At 35.2% G+C, this 19,355-nt stretch overlaps 1 protein-coding gene across 8 annotated transcripts in view; it reads left to right on the top strand.

The window, feature by feature from the left end:
• The first annotated feature begins 794 nt into the window (after nt 1–794).
• LOC129257596 (histone lysine demethylase PHF8-like) overlaps nt 795–19,355 on the top strand; it is a 28,927-nt gene continuing 10,366 nt past the window's right edge. For all 8 annotated transcript variants that reach the window (XR_010292994.1, XR_010292993.1, XR_010292990.1 and 5 more), the window contains exons 1-10: nt 795–918; nt 5,683–5,768; nt 7,441–7,499; nt 8,478–8,697; nt 8,957–9,098; nt 9,814–10,012; nt 10,919–11,087; nt 11,666–11,753; nt 12,170–12,276; nt 13,212–13,306. Coding sequence is in view for 1 of the 8 variants with exons in the window: in XM_064096663.1 (XP_063952733.1) it covers nt 821–918; nt 5,683–5,768; nt 7,441–7,499; nt 8,478–8,697; nt 8,957–9,098; nt 9,814–10,012; nt 10,919–11,087; nt 11,666–11,753; nt 12,170–12,276; nt 13,212–13,306 (1,263 nt within the window). In the remaining 7 variants the exon portion in view is untranslated. The remainder of the gene's footprint in view (nt 919–5,682; nt 5,769–7,440; nt 7,500–8,477; nt 8,698–8,956; nt 9,099–9,813; nt 10,013–10,918; nt 11,088–11,665; nt 11,754–12,169; nt 12,277–13,211; nt 13,307–19,355) is intronic.

Here is a 19,355-nt window from a genome sequence, read left to right as displayed (position 1 = left end):
ACGGAGGTTGTCGCACTCCCCCACCCCAAACTCCCAAACGAATGCACTTTTTCAAAATGAAATGTGCCTTTTATGGAGTAACATGTTTTTAATCTGAGCATTTTCTTCCCTTAAGTTGAATTTCTTATTATATTGGATTCTCTGTCATTCGCATAGTATATTGAAATTATAAACAGTTTCTACTAAAGATGGACATTATTATGCTTAGATTTAAACAGAATAAAGAATGGCTTCATACCTACTTTATAAAGTCAGTCTTACTATCATTATTGTTGCTATTATCATTATTGTTGTTGTTAGTATTATTATTATCATCATCATCATCATTATTAGTTGTAGTAGTAAAAGTAGTAGTAGTAGTAGTAGTAGTAGTAGTAGTAGTAGTAGTAGTAGTAGTAGTAGTGGTGGTATAGTAGTAGTAGTAGTAGTAGTAGTAGTAGTGGTGGTATAGTAGTAGTAGTAGTAGTAGTAGTAGTAGTAGTAGTAGTAGTAGTAGTAGTAGTAGTAGTAGTAGTAGTAGTAGCAGCAGTAGTAGTAGTAGTAGTAGTAGTAGTAGTAGTAGTAGTAGTAGTAGTAGTAGTAGTAGTAGTAGTAGTAGTAGTAGTAGTAGTAGTAGTAGTAGTAGTAGTAGTAGTAGTAGTAGTAGTAGTAGTAGTAGTTAGTAGTATTGACATAACTCACAAAAAATGACAGAATTAAAACAAAAAGTCACACTCCATAGAATCCCATTTGGCCACGGCAACTCCCACCGTCAGACGCGGCGCGTCGGTCGAAAAGAAAACATTGTCGTTGAGGGAGACATCACAGGATTGTCGCAAAAATGGCGTCCATTCCGGTGTACTGTGTCTGCAAACAAGTCTACGATGTAACGCGTTTTATGATAGAATGTGATGTTTGTAAGGATTGGTTTCATGGAAGGTAAAATATTGTAATATCTGCGATTATATTAATGTTCAAATATTTAAAATTTGTCGGGAATTCGAGGAATATAAGGTTGATATAATGTGTTAAACTATGCAAACATGATAAGCTGCGCGAGGGACTAACGACGCTTAAGTTGAGAGAGGGTACGGTACGGAGTACGGTACCTCTCTCTCTAATCCCTCTTTTATTAATATTACAATAATACTAGTGCCACACTAGAAAGTCGTCTGGAACGAACACATACGAGGGCCATTTTGTGCGATGCGCTGTGATCGTTCCTTATTTTCAGGCCAGGCAGTGCCAGTGTCAGAGGGGAAAACGTGCGCTCAATCAATTCTGAAACTAAAAAGTCAAACTCATACTATATAGACAAAGTGAAACATTTGTATTTTTTCATCTTTTCCAACAACTATGTATTTTTCTGGTTTTATTTTTATCTTCTTTTTTTTCCCTATACATTTTAATGTATCTCCTTGTTTTAATATTTTCATCTTTTAAGTTTTATTAACTTACATTACATATTTTGTTCTCTCCTTTCGTTTTCTTCTTTATACCTTACGTATTTCTATAGCCAGGGCCTAATAATAATATGTTTTAGCCTAATTCTTCTTTCACTCTCTTTTTCTATAAAATCCTATGTACCGGTAGGTCCCTACCGGTATTTCTATTTTTGAATTCTTCTCTTTTCTTCAATCAATTATGTAGGCCGTATTTCATTGTTTTGAGTTTTCTATCATATTTCCTTACAATTATTTTGTATTTAAATTTTTCTTTCATATTTTCTTCTATCAATGCTAATGTATGGTAGTGGATCGTATTACTAAACACTTTTCATGAATTCAATCATATCAAACACATTACTCTCATACAATTCACTAAACTTTCACCATAAATACACAATTACCTACAAAATATAGATATGTAAAAATTTTGCCAAAATCGTTTTTCCCTTTTATGGTATTAGCTTCCAATCGGACCCCTCTTCGCATGTGAAATATTTTGGTCACTTGAAAAAGGTATCGTATTACCGAACGTGTGTTTTCTATGGGAAAAGTTGAGAAAATAACAAAATCACTGATGAGCTATTTTGAGCATATTTTATTATTTTTAGAATATTAAGACTTTGAAAATGTGTTTTTTACCATTTTTCATCATCTTTTTATTCAAGTTCCCTTTGAAAGAATGTTACAAAGTTTTGAGCGTATGAAATTATTTTCTGACGCGTACGATGCGCGCGTTCGGTAATACATGGCCGGTTGGTAATAGAATCACTCACTATATATTTCTACGTGTTAATTTTCTTGCATCTTTTTCTATCAATTCTTAGATATTAATTTGTTTAAACTCTTCTTTCATCTTTTCTTCTATCAATTATTATGTATTTCTTTGTTTATTATTTTTTCTTTCATCTCTTCTATCGATTCTTATGAATTTTTTGTTTTATTTTTCTTCTTTCATATTTTCTTCTATCAATTCTTATGTATTTTCTTGTTTTTTTATTCTTTCATCATCTATCAATTCTCATGTATCATATTTTGTTTCTCTTTCCATTTTCTTTTTGATTTCTTATGTATTTCTATGTTTTAATTCTTTCAAATCTGATGTATTTCTTTGGTTTTTGTCTCACCTGCATAGCAGAGTGAGACTATAGGCGCCGCTTTTCCGACGGCGACGGCGGCGTCAACACCAAATCTTAACCTGAGGTTAAGTTTTTGAAATGACAGCATAACTTAGAAAGTATATGGACCTAGTTCATGAAACTTGGCCATAAGGTTAATCAAGTATTACTGAACATCCTGCCTGAGTTTCATGTCACATGACCAAGGTCAAAGGTCATTTAGGGTCAATGAACTTAGACCATGTTGGGGGAATCAACATCAAAATCTTAACCTAAGGTTAAGTTTTTGAAATGTCATCATAACTTAGAAAATATATGGACCTAGTTCATGAAACTTATACATAAGGTTAATCAAGTATCACTGAACATCCTGCATGAGTTTCACATCACATGACCAAGGTCAAAGGTCATTTAGGGTCAATGAACTTTGGCCGAATTGGGGGTATCTGTTGAATTACCATCATAACTTTGAAAGTTTATGGATCTGATTCATGAAACTTGGACATAATAGTAATCAAGTATTACTGAACATCCTGTGCAAGTTTCAGGTCACATGATCAAGGTCAAAGGTCATTAAGGGTCAATGAACTTTGGCCAAATTGGGGTATTTGTTGAATTACAGCCATAAATTTGAAAGTGTGTTGGTCTAGTTCATAAAACTTGGACATAATAGTAATCAAGTATCACTGAACATCCTGTGCGAGTTTCAGGTCACATGATCAAGGTCAAAGGTCATGTAAGGTCAAAGAACTTTGGCCACGTTGGGGGTATTTGTTGAATTGCCATCATATCTCTATAAGTGTATTGGTCTAGTTCATAAAACGTGGAAATAAGAGTAACCAAGTATCACTGAACATCTTGTGCGAGTTATAGTAGTTTTCAAAATCAGCACTGCTGCTATATTAAATCGCGTGATGCAGGTGAGACGGCCAGAGGCATTCCACTTGTTTTTATTTTGTTCTTTTTTCTTCAGTCAGTTCTGTTTAATGTTTAAACTCTTCTTATTTCTTTTGTTCTATTAATTCTAAAATATTTCTTTGTTCTATCAATTATTTTGTATTCTATTTAATTCTTCTTTCTTTTTTTCTATGAGGTCTTATGTATTTCCTCGTTTTCTCCTTCCTCTGTTTCTTTCTTATAATTTCTCATGTATGTCTTTGTTTCATTTTTTCTTTCATCTGCCTAATCATTTTTCGGCAAGAGTTCCATATGCACCCCCCCCCCCATTAAGATTGAAAATAAAAACATGGAGAAGGTTGAGAATAATATATCTAGCCCTAATATAGAACATATATGATTGGGAGTGGAAATACATACCAAAATATGGCTTTATTCCGTCAATTTTCGAGCAGGATCGGCAAGAGTTCCATATGCACCCCCTCTAAAATTAGAAATAAAAACATGGATAAGGTTCAGAAATATATCAAGCCCTAATATAGAACATATATGATGGGGGAGTTGAAATACATACCAAAATCTGTATCCGTAATAAATAAGTTTTTTTGTCCGTCAGCCATTGGGACCAGGCCTTAAAACTCTTCTTTTTGGGGGGGTAAATTTTCTTCTTACCTTTCTTTTCAAACAATGAAATTTGCACCAATGTTTGTTAATACATTTTTCTATGTTTAGATCTAGAACTCTGGACTGTCAAACTTGAGCCAGGATTTTATTTTTAGAATTGGTTGTCAAAATTTTAAAGCAGGGTGTAAAAAGAAAAAAAAAATGGTTTTCATGGGGCACCACGTCTGCATCTGGCAGTTATGTAATGCGTATTGATTTTCTATGTAATAAACGGAATTGTCACCTATTAAAATATTCTTTTGCCGATATCGGTAAGAAATTTTTACTGACATATTGACAGAGAATTTTCTTACTGATAACAGCACTAACATAAACGCACATCGCATTGTACGTGCACATGTGTTTGGTTTAAGCCCCGCCCATAGCCATAAATAGTTTTTGAACTACATGTATTTACGTCTGAATGTGACGGCTTGGTACTATTCCCAGGTTGTGACATCAGATGTCAGGATTCATGGCATTTTTGCCAATTTCATGACATTGGTTTGAACTATCTTTGGTCACATGATGGGGTTTAGACCAATCACCTGTTCAGATTATTATTATTATTATGATGGATATAATACAATATATTGTATGATGCTAAAGATTACAAATGTTTTACAAATTTTGTGAACAACGTAGATCTACATTTACTACCTTCAAAATCTTAGTGTAGCATGGATTCATTATAAATGAATTTGTTTAAGAATTTGCATTTTGCACATCTAAATTAAGGTGGATACTTTGATTGACCTTTCCTCATGGAAAAAAAAATCATTGACCTTTCTTGCCCTCTGAGATCTCCTTAACAATACTATGTGTATGCCATCACATGCTTTTGAAATACCATGCAGATACTGCATTTTCATTGCAAAATTTGGCTTCTCAGAGGGGATTTTGAGTTGAAATCGGGACTTTCCTGGGTGAGTGATAGTTCCTGTGTGTGAAACAATGTGCTAAGCTGTGATCTGTTTAAGGTTATGCCTAACATTAAGAGGAGGGGTAATAGATTAATGCTCCACGTTCAAATGAACTATGGACTGAATGGTGGGACCACCAAGCAAAAGGAGAGCTATCATATTTTTGTTTTTGTTGGCCCCAAAAAATGAAGAAACACATTGAAAATTAATTAAAATGACCACATCCATTTGCTTTGCCATGCTGCTTCCATTAAATCCACCAGACCAAGACTTGAAGTGAAAGTCAAGTGTCCTGTTTTTCATGTCAAAATTCACTCGACCTAGATCTATTCTTTGTCTGGTCTAATTTCAACAGAATTAATACTATTTTTTCGATTTATATCATTAAAATACTGATAGCCATCAAGGGTGGGATTTGAATGTGTGTCCTAATGTAAATGATCTATGATGATGCAGTTTAGAGCTCCAACCTGATGCCCAAACCACTGGGTCGACAAGCAACAATTGCATGGACATTGACTATTAGACTTGATGGCAGAAAAAAACATTCTAAATGTATTATACCTCCACTCTTTAGAAAATTTATAGAGTCTACCTCTGCATTTGTAGAAAACATACTTCACCTCATTGACAGATGGTTTTCTTCTTGTTTTGTAGCTGTGTCGAGATTCGAGAAGACCAGTCTGATGATGTGGAAGAGTTTCACTGCCCAACTTGTGCAATAGTCCATGGACCAACTAAATGTGAGTAAATAGGAGAAGCCTGTTTTAATATGATGCAACAATATTCCTTCAGATACTTTTATTGTCTATGGGCTATGGAAAGGACATTATTTTCTTTTTTTTTAAAACAGAATAGCCACAAGAGGTTGTGGATTTTAGGCTGTAAGATCCATCTCATTACCGCAGGAAGGCACATTCTGGCCACCTAAAATCTCAGACTCTCACTGCGCGTTTGCAGCAATATGGGCATGCATGTCACCCACGATATAATCTACAAAAAAAGTCAAGTCAGTTTGTCAAAAAAAATGTTATAAATGCTAATTTCTGCATGAAATAAAGGATTTGCTCTAATTGAATGAATATATCCCCAAAGATTTATTAAGAGGATCGTAGGATTTCAATGCAATGTACTTTTTAAAAAAAAGTATGTTATTTCCATTTTTTTTTCTTATTGTTTCTCAATGAAAATAGTCAGTGATAGTATTCCAATCATGAACAACATTAGAATAATATATTTTTATACGCCCGTCTTGACGGGACGTATTATGGTATCATGCCCGGTGTCTTTCCGTCTGTCTGTCTGTCCGTCCGTTAACTTTTCCTTGCAAACGCGATAACTTCAGTTAAACTTAACCTAGGCTCCTATAATTTGGTGTGTATGATACTAGCATGGATCCCAGGAAGCCTATTGATTTTGAGGTCAAAAGGGGCAAAGGTTAAGGTCACAGTGACATGTTTTCATCTTACCCTTTTGCAGTCTTTGTAAAAGTGATAACTTCAGTTTAACTTAACCTAGGCTCCTATAATTTGGTGTGTATGATACTAGCATTGATCCCAGGAAGCCTATCGATTTTGAGGTCAAAGCTCAATGTCACAGTGACATATTTTCATCTTATCCATCTGCAGTCCTTGTTAACGCGATAACTTCAGTTTAACTTAATCTAGGCTCCTATAATTTGGTGTGTATGATGCTAGCATGGATCCCAGGAAGCCTCTTGATTTTGAGGTCAACAGGTCAAAGGTCAAGGTCACACAGACATGTTTTCATCTTACCCTTCTGCAGTCCTTGTAAATGCGATAACTTCAGTTTAACTTAACCTGGGCTCATATAATTTGGTGTTTATGATACTAGCATGGATCCCAGGTAGCCTATTGATTTTGAGGTCAAAGGTTAAGATCACGGTGATATGTTTTCATCTTACCCTTCTGAAGTCCTTGTAAACGCGATAATTTTAGTTTAACTTAACCTAGGCTCCTATAATTTGGTGTGTATGATACTAGCATGGATCCCAGGAAGCCTATTGATTTTGAGGTCAGATAGTCAGAGGTAAAGTCGCCACCTTCTACTTTTCTTGCTTGACCAATAACTCAATTTTCTGCGTTACAGGCAGGCGTATAATGTGCTTGCCTTAGCGACACTCTTGTTCAGTAGAAGGTAACTATGAATTTTAGCAAGAAACATAATATGCATTGGATTTGGACATGATATCATGTTTTTTTTTAGCAACTTTTGGTCGGTCTTGTGTTTGAAAGTGTTAGATGACTTCAGTACAGCTTGGTCTCAAAATTGGTTTGAATGAAACATGTTATGATGCCTCAGGGGTAATATAAACATAAAAAATTTGTCAATGAAAATAGTATATCTCTAGTTTTATATATTTATTTGTTAACATATTTTCCTTGATTTTCACAGTAAAGAAGAAAAAGAATTGGCATAGACAGGACTACACAGAAGAGTATGACCCAACTAAGGTAATCCTTTTGAGTTTAACCTTTTTTAATGCATAATGATTTCTGATCAGATACTAAGAGCCCCACCCCCCAAAAAAAAATCGGGTTTGATTCCCAGCAAATGCAATTGTTCAACCTTGAAATAGTTTCAAAAGGGGAGAACAGATGTGGGGAACTTTTTGTTTAAATCAACAGTTGGTCTCTCTAGTAAACTTAAGCAAGTAGAGAAGGAGAGTTAGAAGGTTTGACTGATTGATGCACTGATTTGTGCAAAGTGGAGGGAGGGGTTAAGGGTGATTGCCTCTTGTGTTCAGGTGAACATGGCCAGCCATCCCCATTTAATTAGGACTAAACCTAATTTACAACTCTGGAATACTGAATAAATGAGTTTGCAGTAAATTGAAGTATATAAGATGATGGCTCGTGTTAGCTATAAACCATGTTTAAAGATTTTCATACTTCAGAAAAGAATGAGCACCAAAGTCAGTGTAACATGCACAAATATATTTTGGCTAGTTACATGAAATAAAGAGAAACAAGGAGGTATGGAAATAATGAGAAACCATTGGTAGGTTGTATTTAATTGTGAAGGGACCACAAAATGTGTTTTTCGCACATCCTTTCTATTCATCTCTGGCATCTACTGCTTTTGAAAATTTAAACATCATACTCAAATAACCAATTGTTGATTTTAGCACAGATTCTGACTATTTCAGTCTGGCAAACTTGTTGAACAGAGTTAACCATTTTACGTGAAGATAAAATAAATTCTAAGGTCAAGCCAATAGAAACCATAGTTATAATCTCTGAAATCTGAAATGTATCATCATTTTTTATTCCCAATTGTATTATACTCTAACGAAGTTCATAGATTCATAATTTTTAACCATATTTTCCAGTAATTATGTATTTTATGTATTCGTGCCATGTGAGACTTTTTTAGTTATGTTATTCTTAGATGTTTAATAATCATATTGCATTTCTTTTTCCTTTACCCAGCCTGTGCAGATCGGAACAGCTGTGTTTTTACGGCAGCTGAAAAGCAGAGCCTTTCGACGGGCAGATGAGATTCTTTTGCATCCACGGGGGCATGAGTTGACAGTGGACTTCCTGGACAAACATGGTTTTCAATTTCCCATCATGATAGACAACAAGGAAGGTCTTGGACTCATTGTGCCCCCTCCGACATTCACTGTCTCAGACGTACAGGAGTATGTAGGTAAGAACTGTGTCTATTTCCATTAATCAGCCCCCTGCCCTGCCCCCTTTGGTCACAAAGTCAGGGGCCAAATGAGCAAGCAGCATCATCAGAGATATCTCATGGAAGAATTGATAGGGCCAACCATCTATTACAATTTGTGCAAGGGCATTGCACTTGTTGATATACATGTAGGATGAATTATTCCACTTTTTCAGCATTAGAATATATTACTACTATAAAAGTGTCTAATTGCCCTATCGATCATTTCATCTCTTAGGATCTGACATGGAGATCGATGTCATTGATGTCAGGAAACAGGACGAAATGAAAATGTCAATGAGGGATTGGTCAGATTACTTCACGAGTCCTAGCAGAGACAAAATCCTCAACGTGATCAGCCTAGAGTTCTCACAGACAAGGTATGTTGAAGTACCATGTGGTTTGTTTGATGAGGAGGGTGATGATGATGAGGAGGAGGAGGATGATGATAAAAGTCTTATTATGATGATCATGAAATGGCTGTTAAACCCATTGTGCTTTGAAAATTGGTTCAAAATAAATTGTTTGTTTTAATGTTTACTTTGTAATTTTTTTAATGAACTTTGATGAATTAACTGCTTACTTGTAAATTCTTTATAATTCTTTGGTTAATCAGGTTATCCTTTCATCCTCAGTCTCCTATTATGTGTTTATATTTTGAAGAGTGATATATATATATATATATCAATATCAAGCCTAAAATGCATGGTTATTCGCAGAGTTACAAAACCTTACATTTATTGTTGACCACGCATTGTGTGTTCATGTATTTCAGTCTGGTACATTCTATTTAGTAGAGAAAGATTGTGAACATAGATGAATGCAAGAATAAATTGATGTGCATGCATTCATCCCATAACATGCTTAAAGGTAACTACTTGTTATGATACCAGTTGGTCTAACTCTGTGTTTGTCTATAATCACCACTAAAAGCTGAGTCCATTTTAGCTTTATTCCACCTCTGCATTGCTTAATGCTCCACAATGTTGCTGAATGAAAATACGCTATTAAAATAGCATAACATAAAAGATACGTAGTAGAAGATAAACAAGGATGAAATTTTTCATCATGCAATCAATCTATTTTTTTTTATAGGTTGTCTGACCTAGTGGAGGCTCCAAGGGTTGTTCGGAAGATTAGCTGGGTTGAGAACATCTGGCCTGATAAGCTGCCTGAGGACTGCCCATATGACAAGCCCCGTGTCTCCAAGTACTGTCTCATGAGCATCAAAGATAGCTATACAGACTTCCATGTGGACTTCGGAGGGACCTCAGTTTGGTATCATGTCTTACGAGTAAGTTATGTAGATTATTTCTTATATTGGTTGGTAGGTTGGTTGATACATGACTTTGACGAGTGATAGTCATTTCTGTCACAATTTCATGCCATCTGAACCTGTGTTCTACCAATTAGGGTACTTGTCATTATCTAAGGATTTGTTTGATCTATTCATTCAGCCTTTCTAATTTTCCATGTTTCTTGCAAATTTCCTCTTGTGAAAAATTCTAATTTCGATTAATGTGATGCCTAGCAATTGTCTCGAACTCAATAAGCCAATCAACAGCAGCCAGCATCTACAACAACTTTTTTTTCCATTTGTTCTCGCAATCCAGAGAATTCTTAGTTATTCGAATGGAAAGGAACATGGATTGACGTATGGCACTTGATTACTTAATTGCCATCTAACTAAAGCATGAACAGCTCTCCTGCTTTGAATGCTTACTGTGCTATGCCTCTGTATATTGATAAGAAAAGATGGAGACAGAATGAGAAAGGGAGAGAAGGGTGGGACAGGGTGGGTGATTTTCTGATGGCTGAGATTGAAGGGATGAAGAAATTGAGAGAGAGTTTAATATTCTTTCTTGAAATTGTGTCCTGAAAATAACAGAGATAGAGGGAGAGAGGGGTATTCTTTGTGGAATTGGATGTAGTTCTTAAACTGACTGTAAGCCAGACGAGATATGATGGCTTGCTGCAATTGAAGAGGTGATGCAAAGAGAAGATGCAATGTTCCAGGCGACTGGACTTTCTGTCATCCTAAGGACAGTCTCTCCTTTGAATTTCCACTTGGTCTCTATCGTTTTCAATTCAGTTTCATTGTATCAAGCCAATAGTTCCTTCAGGATTAACAGCAGGTTGAACTGTAAGCCTCTGCATTGCAAAGACCATGATATTTTCTTAATATTTTTTTACCATGCAGGGTGAGAAGATCTTCTATTTTGTGAAGCCAACAGAAGAAAACCTGGAAGCCTATGAAGCCTGGAGCAGGTTGGATCAGGATAAACAGAGTGAAACCTTCTTTGGAGATAGAGTGGACATCTGCTATAAATGTGTGGTCAAGCAAGGACAGACATTGTGTATACCAACAGGTCAGTTGGTACAAAATTGATTTCTTTAGTCATGGCTTTTGTTCTAACATCAGTTAAGATATTTGTAATCCAGTTGTGTATGTTTGTTTGCTAGAGAGTGTCTGTATGTGAAATTATATGTAATTATGTGAAGAATACATTAATAGCAATAATGAATGATTAGTTACACTTCCACAATGCTGATGAGAATTCAAATATGCCACGGCATGGGGAATATAATCTGGTTAGATATAAAGCACCAAAGACGTTGTACTTCTGCGCTTACAGATAAATACTGCCCTGGTCATCAAGTTCAATCAGTCTTGTCTGTATGTACAATGTCCATTCATTCTTTACTCGGGGGGGGGGGGGAATAAAAATACTGTGTTGTAGTAGATGAAGCTCTTTCCTTGTGAACTGTCTTTTTGTTGCATACAGAATGCACAATATAGATCAGTAAGAATATTTTTTTGTAACTGTTAGACACCTTTGTATATTAAGACCCCTGTTAAGGTTGGCTTGAGACCTATCCGAGGTTAGAAAGAAATTAGATGTTAACGCGTTACATTCATTTCATTTTCTCATTTTGCTTATTTCAGGTTGGATACATGCAGTGCTGACAACTGTTGACAGTCTTGTGTTTGGTGGCAATTTCCTTCATGGTTACAGCATAGGTTTACAAATCAAGTAAGACACCTTTCACTTCAGAAGTAATTCAAGAAATATATGTATTATGTCAATATCACTGAGCATTACACAGACAACTCTCAATGGTTTTTTGGTAATCATGCAATGTACCCAAAATACTACAGTATTATATTATATAGGATTATAAATCTTGAATGAAATATATTTTTGGAGAGCTTTAGTAAATAGACCCTAGCACCTTAAACTCATTGGAAAATGAGCCCGTATATGGGGTTTATCAAAAATGCATGACATAGTATATATAGTATGATTAGCCAGCCTCTGATGGGTTCATCAAAATTGATATTTTTTTTTTTTTTTGGGGGGGTGCGTCTCCATATCAATCAGTCACTTACAGGTTCCATACATGGTAGTATTCTTTGTTTTGCTCTCTCCTGTTATTATTTATCAATCAGAATCCATGAATTAGAAAAGAGAGTAAAGACACCACCTAAGTTCCAGTTTCCATGGTTTGAAGCCACCATGTGGTATGCTGCTGCTCACTTACTTGACAAGTTAAAAGGTAAGTTTCTGCACTTGATACCGATACGACTTTTCTGATAATCTGGAATATCTATTCTGTCTGTTCTAATTTTAGTGGCCTATAGCCATTATGTGGTATGTCTCTGCTCGGTAATTTTGTTGAATCAAAAGGATAATAACTGCAGATGAAAAATTAATCTTAACTTTTGAAAAGATTTGACTATTGTGGACTATTGTGACTGCGATTAAATTTTCTGGAGATAAGAAAGGATTATTTGTCCCTTTCAATTTCCATTGTTTGAAGTCAATAATTGTATGCTCCTACTCCCTTACTTTACAATTGGTTGGTAGCTTCATCTATTCTGTGAAGCTGGTATTTGCTGCATACATGAGCTAAATTCTTTAGCATATGTATAAATTTTTGTATTCATGGTTTCTTCGTATCTTTATACTGAAGTGGAAATTTAGGTGATTGATATTGCAGCTAGCAATATTGAAACCATATCAAAAACTTCCGCTCCCACTTTTATGATGATATGAAACAATTTATCTATTCAACAAGGTTATAGTTTTGTTTTTTACTTATGTGCACAGCTGCACTTCACCTTGCTTTGTGAAAGTGAATACCAACAATATCACATTTAAACTCTTGAGTGTTTTATCTGATTATGACGATGTGTAGAAAAGTCATGAATAGTTCTTAAGTCCAACACTAATCTTATTCATTTTCCCCTATAAATTGGTACTTTTAAGTATACCCGGACCTCGCTTTCTCTGACTCCTGTCTCACTTCTCCTATTATCTCTCTTGTACACTCTCTCCCTTTGTTTCTATCTCCCTACCTCCACTCCCTTCCCCTTTCTATGTCTCTTGCTTATCTCATTTCCTACTTTATCACTCTTTATTTCTTTCCCCAACTTCTTCTCTCATTGTAATTCTTGTTGTTGTTTTGTCATTTCTCTTTCTCTAACACAGAAGGCAGAGAAGAGAAGAGAAGGATATCACCCCATATTATTCTTGGTGTCAAAGACCTGTGCAGTACTCTCAAGTCATGGACAAATAAGAGAGAGGTGACTAAACTTTTCCATGATGTTTTATCACTAATTGCTATTTTTTTTTTTTCTTTCTTTTTTTGCAGGAGTTTCTGCAGTTTATTCATAAATCAATAATAAATGAACATGTTCACATAGTAACAAAGATATAAGTGAATACATTTTAAATGTGACAATGGAAGGGATAAATAATACTGACAAAGACTGATAATTAAATTATACATAAAATATGCATGTGATAAGTAAGTTGAGTAAAATACAGGGGCCAGCTATTTTAAGCACAAAACTGCTTGAAGCAATAGCAGCCAGGAGATGATATAATCTTCTGCAGAAGCAGGTCATATGAGGGTTAATTTTCATTATTTTAGTTACAAAAAATAAAATTCCTCACTATTAGAGGGAGGTTACATTGAGGATGAATTATCTGAATACATTTCATAAGTCCGCCTGAAGGAGCTGCACTTGCCTTCCCCTTCCTCTTCTGGATCTACTTCTTGTCTGTGTAGAAATGGAATGCCTATTTGATTATACAGTGTGTGAATGGCTATTTGACCTTTGAACAGACAATATGGTATTTCAATCACACTGTAAGGACAGCTAGAGATATTGCCTGGACAAAGTTCAGTGTTGCCTTTGCAAGTGCATTTTGAAAGCATTGCCAAAGAATAGATGTGGTCTTGAAAATTGCATTTTGCTACAATTCATTACAACAGAGGTATTATATTTCAGCTGAGAAATAATCTGAAAAAAACCCAATCATCATGCTTTTAATATGTTAAGTTAACAGCCCTCTTTCAAATAAGTCATCTATTCTTCTTGTTGAGCCCACCGAACTGGATGGAAACTTAGGGATCACTTTGGCATCTGTCCACCAGTTCATCCATTATGCATACAAAAATTTGAATGATTTGTCAAAAGTTTCAGAATCAGTCAAACTTAGATGGAATTTGATAATACAGACTTTCCAAATTATTATGTGAAGATTATTGCAAGGTCAGAGTTTACCAGCAGTGGTCAATAACCATTTTAAGCCCAATGTTATGTTAATATCCATGGCCCATGACTTAGCCCCCACTTTCCAAACAATGACTTAACTTGGATGGTAGGTGTTTCATAGGAAGGTGAAAAGGCACAAGAGGCAACCAACCTTTTAAGCCAAATTTTAAGATTTTGGAGCAAGTTTCTTCTCTCCCCCATAACTTCGTCCGTATTTCCCCAATCGTAACCATCTTGAGCTTAAATTCACTGCAAGGTCAACGGTAACCAAACTTTGATATTGGACCCAAATATACGCAAAATTGGGCACGACACATTTCGGCTGTTGCCTTGATATTGCCATTGAATGGTTGAAATACCACGATAGATCGTAATCTGATATTGCACTCCTCAATCATTTCTGTTTGGGATCAAACGTTAATTCATTTTGTACAACGCCTACTTAGCTTGTTGTACGCGAGCAAATGGGAGGCTGAATGTCAAACATTCGTACCATTGCACAAAAGACGTACCATCCAAAATGTACCGTTGCGCGGCTTTAGGAGGTGACGTCACAATACGATTTAATTCATTGCGCTCAGTAAAAATGAAGGTGCAATACGCGTATAAGCCTGCTGGCTAAATGCGCAATGCTGCCGAGGGTCATGTGCGCTTGTGGGATTTTGCTTTTTGCTTTCAGTATTTTTGCTCCCTTTTCATAGATTACTACAGGGATAAACTCTTGTTTTTTTCATATTTTCGCTATATTCCGAGGCGTTGTACAACACAAATAGCGAATATTCTTATTCGTGCAATGGTGCGAGATTTCGCATGAGGTGAAAGAAAGATGCTCTATTCAACGAGGCGTTAGCCGAGTTGAATAGAGCATCTTTCTTTCACCTCATGCGAAATCTCGCACCATCGCACTCATGCCTATTCGCTATTTGTATAGAAACAAACTTGTTAAATGAACAGTCGATTCATGAAAAGTATTGTTAGTTTTAACAATGTGCTTCATATGTCTAATGCATCAAAGGATTGACATATATTCACTTAACATTTTAATCTTTGAATTTCATGTTATTCATAAGCTGCTAAAGGCAGTTACAAGATCTGTGAAAGTAAGTTTATTTCATGTATACAAATATTCCTTCGTTAAAAACATTTTCTGTGAATTTTGCTTCATGTGATTTTGAAAGCTGAATATGAGTTCCCTTTGCAAATTTACAGATACAAAATAGTTTACAGAGCTCCTTGACTTATAGTTTCAATTTCCCCCTCCCAATTCAATATGTTTCAAATGTTATATAGTGTTTGTTGGATTGTAAACAAAAATTATGCAAAATTTCTTTCATTGCCGCTGTTGCCAATCCCAAGCCTTTGAATAATTCAATCTTCATATGAAATCACTGTGGGTAAACATTGATATCAGCAAATGACATGTTTATTTTATATAGCATGAGCCTTCCATTATCCCTCAATCAGTGCTAACATTATTTTCCTAATATATTTAACCATTATCGATTCACAAAGAGAGAACTAATCATTTACAGGCATAAAGCGAAGATCTGATTTCATCACAATTTCTTGATAGATGATTGTTTTTAAATCTTTGCATGTATGTGGTATACCTGGATGGAATCACATTCTTTAATCTGAGTAAATGCACAAATGTACAAGTATAGCCGTAGTTAATATTTGTGTGTATATATCATTTCCGAAACCCTTGAAAGCTATTGACTCATTTTGCATGTATATGATATGTAGTTGCACTTATAATTTGATACCATACTACATAATATGTTATATATTTACAATGTGATATCATAGTACTTCAAAACCCCAGAACAGCTAGATTTTACCCGTTGTGGGAATGCAGAATTTCCATAGAGCACTGCATGATATAAAAGAGGATAACACACCAACTAGAAGTATGTTTACAAATCTGTGAATGGGGCAATATTTGATTGCATTCTGCTCTCAAAAGCCTATCTTGGTGAGATATCAACAAGTATTCCACTCATTCAATTTTGGGTGTTTCAGCCTTTTCAGGTCGTATTATAGTCTTGTGACCTTGTTGATCGTTTTGAAAAAACAAATTGAATATCATTATCACCAGATCACAATCATTTGCAAAATCTCCCCCTAGGATGCTAAGATTATTCTCTGTGTTTAATTGTGGAGTTGATCTGTTTGTAGCGATTCCCTCATGGGCCCTTATCGCCCCCCCCCCCCCATAAAGTTACTATCAAGATATGACATCCTGTCATTAATAGTGACTACTTTGGTAATAACATTACTCAGTGGGTAATTAGATATAAACATTTTACCACTTGACTGGGACGTTAGATTGAAAAGCAACAGGTTCCCTGATTTGTGCAATTTCCATCTTCTCTGTAGTTTGTTCCCAGCGAGAAGATGACCAGATATGGGATGCTGATAACTATACAGTTTAGAGGTGTGGGAGGCTTTGCAGAAGATTCCCAAAGTAGGGGAGACCGGGGTTAGTTGGAACATTTTTGACAAAAATGGCTGTAAAATCCAAACAGATTTTATTCGAGAAACAATCAATATATCAGCTTGAAGCATATATCTAAGGGCTTCAAATGTACCCCATAAAATTTTTAACTCTATTATGGTTACTGAAAAAAATCCACCTTGAACAAGACCATCGCAAACGTTCCAACTTACCCCAATACGGGGTAAGTTGGAACATGGTATGGGGTAAGTTGGAACACTGCATGGTCAATTAAGAATTATACTAAAACTACTTAAAACTGTAATACATGGTTTTAGCCTATTTGCTTTCAAGTTCAAAATATTTGAAGTGTGGATTCGTTGAACTTTATGTTTTCTATTATACAGCCACTCACGCAAGCAGACTGTGTAGTAGAATTCTGCATATTTGGGTGCGTTTGATTTTACATGCAATTTAGTGTACTATCAGCAATTTCATGTATTTCTGCATCAAATTTACAAGACAAAATTAATTGTTTATATTTTTTTCATTATTCAATTATGCAAATAAGCATATGAAATTTGCCCTAAATTTTTTGTTTGCTTGTATGTTTTTGCCTTTAACTCTATTTATTGAGCTAGTAGAATGCTAATTTTTAGTGAGAGTATCAATTTTCACATTTATAACAAATATCCACCAAAAATTGCAAAAAATATAAATTCATATGTATTTTTTGTTTTTTTTATTTGTATTTGTATTTTTTTTTTTGAACCTTTGTTTTTTCCGATGAACTTTGTTGGGAATTTTTTTGCGATCATAAATAGCATAAAATAGATCTATTTGAACCAACAAAAGTAAAAAACAATCATACATTTATGACTTTTGGTTGAAAAACACAATTTGCATTGACCTTGTACATGGAATCACGTTTTTGAGCAATTTTGGGTCCGATATGCACGTACAAAATGTTGCGTAATTTCGAAACCGCACACACAGGCATCGCAAATTTGGTCTCAAATGATGCGCAAGACTTGAAAGTAAAAAGTCAGTGAGCAGTGTAGTCAAATATTTCGCGCGATGGCGTAGTGACCACATTTTTCGAGGGGGGGTTCAAATTGACCCCCCCAGTTTGATAAGGGTTAATATTGCATTACAGGCCTACAATAGGCCTTAAATGCACACTCAGACCTAACTGATAAACAAACAAGCATGGTATACAATACATGTTCAGAAGAGTGTGAAATACTTTATATATTTTTATTCATAATTATGTTTGGGGTAAGTTCCAACTAGCCCCTTTAATTTTGTTCCAATTAAACCCTGTAGGCCCATTTGACGTTTATAAGCTTACAGCACAAAAAAGGGACTTCACCATGGCATATTAATAACCTCATTTTGTAGCTTGGTACAAGTGTCTATCATACCCCCAAACTGGCCAACTTGATCTATAAACTTCTCTGAAATAATAAAACATTTGTGAAAGAGAAAAAAATTACTCAGAAGGTCAAAAAACAAAAATTCCTTTCTAACTTCACCAGGCTTGTTGCACATGTGTTGTTTGTAATATGGTGGATGGCTGTTGATAATGACAATAAATTGAGGGCAGTATTGCAGAAATTTATTTAAAGACGTTAAAGAAAATTACAATGTTTCAACTTACACCGCGTTCCAACTAACCCTGGTCTCCCCTACCCTGGTAATGAATTGCAATAGCTCGAGCTTACCCATTCCAATACATTACCTTATACATCACAGGAAACAATGTACACATTTACAGGGGTTTCATGTTCATCTTATTAAGTGTTACAATCTGAAAACAAAGAAGTGACCTGAGCTTTAATAACCTAATTGATTCTTACAACGGTGCACTTAAAGTCATAGTTGAAAATCAGCAGGCTAGTTTGGGGTAACCAAATATGAAGCAAACCTCTCACACTACAGTATTTGTTCAGTTTATCAGCATTTGTGGTACTCTAAAAATCTTCCTTGGAATCATATATGCGATATTTTCCTTGATCATTAGGGCATTAGTAAGGCAAGTACAGAGAATGTCATAGAAACATGGAAATGACTTGGACTTTTAAAACTGGGATTCATCGAGTATTTTTTGACATGGGTCATTTTGATAGAGATGAGGAAGATAACTATCATTCTTTCCAAACCTTAGTCTCTTGTTTTGATTTGATAATTATTTTCAATTTGCACACCATTTCTACTATCCTGCATGAGACTTGAGTCATTGTAATATTCATGTAGAATCAAATTTTGAAAGCAAATTTAGTCTGGACCATACCTGTTTGCATGTACCATCCCAACTAAGACACCAAGCAATTGTGCGTGAATGTACACTATATACTCAGCTTTCTTTTTTTCTATTCTGGAAACCAAATGTTTACCCAAGTTGATTTAAGTTCATGTATTTCATTGATTCATTCCTTATTTACTTATTATTACGAAGTTATTTGATTCCTGAAATCCTTTCCACTAAATACAAATTTTATTATAATTTCTTTGTTTGGATATAGCACTAGTCATTCATTATTGTGGCAGTGTCTTGTGCTCATTAATAATTTCCTGTAATATAATATAATTCTTGTGACTAGCTTTTCCCTGAAACAACAGCTTCTGTCTTCT

This window comes from Lytechinus pictus, chromosome 3 (assembly GCF_037042905.1).
Source record: "Lytechinus pictus isolate F3 Inbred chromosome 3, Lp3.0, whole genome shotgun sequence".
In the NCBI taxonomy this organism is placed as follows: domain Eukaryota; kingdom Metazoa; phylum Echinodermata; class Echinoidea; order Temnopleuroida; family Toxopneustidae; genus Lytechinus; species Lytechinus pictus.
Note: the sequence above shows the minus strand (reverse complement) of the source record. Positions and strands in the feature narration are given on the sequence as shown.